Source organism: Pediculus humanus, genomic scaffold, assembly GCF_000006295.1.
Source record: "Pediculus humanus corporis 1103172108300 genomic scaffold, whole genome shotgun sequence".
NCBI classification, from domain to species: Eukaryota; Metazoa; Arthropoda; class Insecta; order Psocodea; family Pediculidae; genus Pediculus; species Pediculus humanus.
Window position 1 is genome coordinate 8,891 of NW_002987869.1, and position 6,318 is coordinate 15,208.

General features: G+C 31.9%; 1 protein-coding gene across 1 annotated transcript; it reads left to right on the top strand.

Moving 5' to 3' along the window:
- Window positions 1-2,534: 2,534 nt before the first annotated feature.
- Window positions 2,535-5,667, top strand: Phum_PHUM567440 (Chondroitin beta-1,4-N-acetylgalactosaminyltransferase, putative; the record flags this gene model as incomplete). Its single annotated transcript, XM_002432013.1, has 2 exons — window positions 2,535-3,950; window positions 5,482-5,667. The coding sequence occupies 2 exons, from the start codon at window positions 2,535-2,537 to the stop codon at window positions 5,665-5,667; spliced, it is 1,602 nt and encodes a 533-aa protein (XP_002432058.1).
- Window positions 5,668-6,318: the final 651 nt, after the last annotated feature.

Sequence of the window (6,318 nt, forward strand, 5' to 3'; positions counted from 1 at the left end):
CGTCACAGTTACGAAATAAATAAATAAATTTTAAAATAAAAAAAAATAAATAAACTCGTCGTCTGCTCGGAAAAAGAAAAACAAACAAACAAACAAAAAATTTTTTCTTTTAATTTAAAAAAAAATATTAATAATAATAATAATAATGATAATTTCACCGCCGTTACTTTTCAATTTTCTTTTAATGTAGTTTTAAATTTTTTCTATTATTATTATTATGTTTTTTTTTTTTTAAAAAGTTTTCCGGGGAAAATTCCTTTTCCGAAAAAAATTTATTTATTTATTTTTTAAATGAGGGGGGGGGGGGGAATTTACCGGAAAAACGTTTAACCGTAAATTTTTTTTTTTTGTTTTATTTATTAATAAACTTTTATCGTCGTCGTCGTCGTCGTCGTCATCGTCGTCATCATCAATAATAATAATGATAACAATAGTTATAATGACGATGACGATGATGATGATGATGATGATGATGATGATGATAATGATAAAAGTAATAAAAAAAAAATTATCGGATGTTTTTATTTCTTTTTTCCCTTTTCAATAAATTTTAACTCTTATTATTTGTTTTTTTTTTTTATTTTTATTTAAAAAAAAAAAAAAAAAATACGTTTTGTGTTTTTCCGGAACCGGAAATTTTTCAAATTTTGTTTTTTTTCCCTCCCCCGGCCCCATTCTCTGTATTCCCCCGATGTTTCTCTCTCTCTATCTCTCTTCCCCTACCTTTCTTTTTTAACGACGTAGAATTATTTAATTTTTTTTTCGTTTTGTTTCGTTTTTGTTTTGTTTTTAATCATTTCTCGAATTATAAAAAAAAACGTGGACGCAGAATTTTTTTTTATACGCGCACGCAAACACTCGAAACAAATTTTAGTAAATGAAAAAAATATTTAAAAATACGGGGGAGAGAAAAAAAAAAAATTCGGTTCAATTTTTAGTTATTAGTTTTTCGATCGTTTCCGGTATGAAAAAAAAAAAGTTTCTCTCTCTATGCTTTTTCCATTCCCCTCCTTCCTCCCCCTCCTCCTCCCTCCCTCTCTCTCTCTCTCTCTCTTCCTTTCCTTCGTCGAATTTTTTTTCATTTTCGTTAAAAATTAAATCGATTGAAATCATAGAGAAAATAAAAACATTTGATAATCGTTGAATCGGGAGAAGAAAAGAAAAAGTGCATTCGTCTCGATTTCAAAAATGGCGGGAAAATGAGAAGAAAATTTTTAAAAAATGTATACAAAATTTAGCGATTCCGGTATTCTCCCCCTCCTTCTCCCCTCCCTCCCGGTTCGAAATAATTTTTTCCCGTTTAAAAAAAAAAAAAATTTAAAAAACGATAGTAAAATATTTCTCCCCTTTTTATGTTACTAAAATGATGAATGAATTAAAGGGGGGTTCGTCGCGAATTTAAATTTGGCGCGAAAATAATTTTTTAAATTTTAAATTTTTATTATTTTTTTTTATTTTATAGGTTTTGTCGCGATCGGGCGATGATTCAAAACTTTGGTATGAAATTATTGCCTCGATTGCTTCTTTTGGCATGCTCGTTAAGCGCATTATTTCTTCTGCTTCTTTTCAATCGTTGCGGTCTTAATTTGGAAGATGATGATGATAATAATAATAATAACAATAATAACGACCACGGTACGGGTAAGTTTTCTAATCAAAAATTATCATGTCATTACCACCACCCCCACCACCCCCATTATTATTATTATTATTATTTATCGAGTTAAAAAAAAAAAATTTAAAAATTACACGTCGAGGGAATTTTGTCGTTAAAAAGAAAAAAAAAAGGGGGGGGAGGGGGCAAAAATCTTTTGAAAACTTCTCGAAAAAAAATTTAAGAGAAGGATAAAAATTATTTTTAAGTTTAATGAGCCACGAACGGAAAATGTTTTCACAAAAAAAAAAAAAAAAAAAAAAAACTTTCCACTAAGCAAAAAAGTTTTTTTCGAAAAAAAAAAAAAATTATTGGAAAAAAAAAAAATTTTTTTTTGAAAATTCCGGGGGGGTTTTTCTCTCCAAAGGTGCGAAAGCAAAAAAAAAAAAAAGAAAAAAAAACGTTTTTCTTTTTTTTTTTTTCCTGCTGGAAAATTTTATTACCCCAAAAATTTTCTTTACGTTTTTTTCGTTTGTGTGCAACTCGAATTAAATATTTTATCCCGTAGTCTCCTGCCACGATAATTCACTATAACGTTTGTCCACGATTTTCCCTTGTTTTTTTAAAATTCGTAAAAAAATTTTTAAAATTTGTCGCAAAAATTTAAAAAAAAAATGTCGCGGAAAAATAATAACAATAGTTTTTTTTTCTCTACTCAGGAATTCCTTTGTCGCACTTTCATAAAAAAAAAAATGAAAAAAATTTACAAAATCAACGTAGGATTCCGCTCGACGCGTATCAAGAACCCACGGAAATCCCGACGGAAATAGATTTTTTAAATTCTCAATCCCAAGAGGAAATAATAAAATCCTACAGGAACGTTTTACAACAGAAAAAAGACGAAATCGAAAGGTTGACCATTGAAATCAAATCGCTTAGAATGCAACTTTTCAAATGCAATTCTTCCCTTTTCTCTCAAACCCCGGTCGATTTTGTAAAATTGTACAATTACTCGTCGTCGTCGTCGTCTTTGTCGTATTTGACGACAAACGACGACGATTGTTCGTTACACGTCAAAAAACAAATCGAATCTGCAGAATTAACGAAAGGGGTTCCTCTCAACAACGAGTACGAGATAATACCCTTCACTCAATTCACACTGAATCGAATACATCCGGTCGATTTGAGTTTGGGTAAGAGAGTCGTCGAAAAGCCCATCGGATACAAGAGAAAAGATTTAACGGAAACTCTATTCAAAGCATTGGAAAGTTTAAATATCGACGATGAAAAATTAAAAAAAACGAACAAGAGGAAATCGTCATCATTGGATAATAAAAATCCACGTGCGAACGTGACGAACGGGAAAAAATATAAACCTAAATTTAATAATAATAATAATAATAATAATAATAATAATAAATACGGTTTGGAAGATTTCGTCGAAGGTTTGTATAGGATCGATCCGACGACGGGTACGCAATACGAATTGTATTTTCGCGACAAAAATAATTTAAATAATAATAATAATAATAATTTACCGAATTACGTCAAAGTGATACTCATGCGTCCGTTCGCGGAACTCGCGAAAATATCCGTTACGGATTTACCGTTCGCGAAAAGAAAAGAATTGGTACACGTGATACTGCCGCTGTCGGGTAGGACGAACATGTTTCGTAGTTTCATGGATAAATTCGTTAAAATCGGTTTGAAAAACGATAAGAGAGTGCATTTAACCGTCGTTTATTTCGGGGAAGAGGGTTTGTCGGAAGCGAGAAACATAATGTCGAAAATCGTACAGCAAAAAGGAAATGGAAGAAATAGTTTGAGACTTTTAGCTCTGAACGAAACTTTTTCAAGAGCGAAAGGATTGAGAGTCGGAGCGGAAAGAGTTTGGGATGATGGTGACGACGGCGGCGGCGGTGCCGACGGTGGTGGTGGTGAAAACAAGACGAAAGGGAAAAATGTCGACGCGTTGTTATTTATGTGCGACGTCGACATAATATTCAGTTCGAGGTTTTTGGATAGGTGTCGGTGGAACGCGAAACCCAAAAAACAAGTTTATTATCCGATCGTTTTCAGTTTGTACAATCCGAACGTTGTGTACAAGGTTCAGGGAAAGGAAATACCATCGGAAACGGATCAGTTGATCGTGTCACGAGATACCGGATATTGGAGAGATTTCGGTTTCGGTATGACGTGTCAATATCGATCCGATTTTTTCAACGTAAAAGGATTTGACGAAGATGTCGTCGGTTGGGGCGGAGAAGATGTTAATCTTTATAGGAAATACGTTAAATCTGATATTAAAGTTGTTAGAGCAACGGATCCTGGAATTTTTCATATTTGGCATCCAAAGGTAAGTTTTCTAATTTTTTTCTTTTTTTTTTTTTTTTTTTTTTAAAAAAAAGATAAGATTTATGCCAAAAACGAGAGAGAGAGAGAGAGAGAGAGAGAGAGAGAGAGAAAAGAGTTTTAAAAAAAAAATTTTCCCCGCGTTTTTGATTTATTACTTTTACTATTAATAATAAATAAAATCAAAAATTTTGACGGGTAAGTTTTTTTTTTTTTTTTTGCGAGCGAGAGAGAGAGAGAGAGAGAAAGAGACTACGTGAGTCAATTTTGCAACTGACAAATCCGCGAATTTATAGCAAAAAAAAAAAAAAAAAAAAATTTTTTTTTTTTTTGCTAACGACAGTCATAATTGGCATTCGACTCTTGGAAAAAAAAAAAAAAAAAAAAGAAAAGACGTTTAAATGTCTTCTGCTTTTTTCTTTTTTTTTCGTTTTGAAATTTTTATTCGGGACATTATTCGTTTTCCCACATCTTTCCCACCCTCCTCCCCTCCCTCTCCTTCTCCTCCTCCTCCTCCTACTCTACCAACCTTTGCTATCAACAAAACTTTTCGTTCAAAGAATCCTATTCCTTAGAAAATGATAAGAGAAAGCGAAAAATTTGTCATTTCCGGTTATGATAAAATTATCGATTTTTACATCTCGAACGAGTATCTCGAATCGCGAACGCTACGAATAACTCGTCACTTCCGCTTTCAACCATTTTTTTAATTAAAATTTCATAAACGAATAAAATTTTGGGGTGGTAGTAGTAATAGTAAGAGCGTCGCGGAACTTTTCTCTCTCTCTCTGTCTCACACAATCTCTATCTCTCTCTTTCTCGCATTGCGCAGCCTTTCCCTCCCTCCCTCCCTCCCTTTTTCACTCTTCCCGGCTAATTTAAAGAAAAATAAATTAACGGAGAAAGAGTGAAAAAAACTTTTTTTTTTTTTTTTTTTTAAGGTTTAATTTAGCAAATTTGTCGCTTCCAATATAAATCATTTACAACGCGATAAATTGCGACTTTTCTTTTTCCTTTTTTCCTTTTTTCCTTTTTCCTTTTTTTTTTCGTTTTGAATTTATAAACGTCGTCGTCGTGGAAAAAAAAAAAATAAAAATAAAACGAAAAAATTTCCTTTGAGAAAAAAAAATAAAAACCTTTTTTCTTTTTAAATCTTTTTTTTTTTTCCTTTTTCAAAGGTTATCAGGAAAAGTTTTCCTTTTCTTAATACCGCTCTTTTAAAAAAATTGGGGGGGGCGAGGCCGGGGGGAGGGGGGAAGGGAAAATTTGACTCCCTCGTTTTCTTACTAACTACAACTAATGATTTATTGTTTAAATTCGCCAACATGAATTTCGGTTTGAAATCTTTTTCCGTTCGAGATAAAAAAAAAAAGAAAAAAAAAAAAGAAAAACTTTTCTGCATTTAATCCAAAGAGAGAGAGAGAGAGAGGGGGGGAGGGGAAGTGTAATCCTTCTTTCGTTCTTATGCCAAACTTTTTTTTTCTCTTTTTTAAGTGAATTAAAAAATGAATGGATATATATATATTGACTTACAGGTTTGTTCTTCGAATGCTGCTGGACAGCAATTATCTCCGGATCAATATAAATCCTGCATACGTTCGAAAGCTTTAAACGAAGCTTCTCACGCTCAATTAGGATTTTTGGCTTTCAAAGATGAAATTACAAAAAATTATCATCATCATCATCATCATCGCGAACACGCTCAACGCGGTCGAACGTGAAAAATCTATAAAAAAAAAAAAAAAATCATATTATTAATAATAATAATAGTATCACAGTAATTAATAATAATAATAATAATAATAATAATAATAATAATAATAATAATAATAATAATAATTAATATTTAATTGTTAATGACGAAAGAAATAAATAATAAAAAATTTATATATACATGTCATAATAAATTTAAATGACGACGTCGTCAAAACGACCGTTTTTTTTTTTTTGTTTAACTGTTTCGTTCATTTCCGGTTCCGGATACCCCCTACCCCCTCTACCCTCCGACTTTAGCACCCTTTCGTCCGGAGGGGAGGAGGAGGAGGTTTTCCCTAGTACGAAAACGCAGTGATTAAAATTTAAACACCATTTGACAAAAAAAAAAAAAAAAAAAATGGGAAAATATTTTTTCCTCTCTCCCCCACCCTTTCTCCCCTTTCTCTCTCTCTCACATTCAATGAATGGATAAATGAATTTTTATTATCATTTTTTTCCGCCATTTTTATTTTCGCACCAATGAATTTTTATGTGCATATTTTTTTTTTTAATGGTTTTCCGGGAGTGTAATCTCAGATTATAAGTATAATTTTTTTTATTTTTTTTTTTTTTACCGACAATTTTCCCTGTTTCCTCCCTTCCCCCTCCCCTCCCTT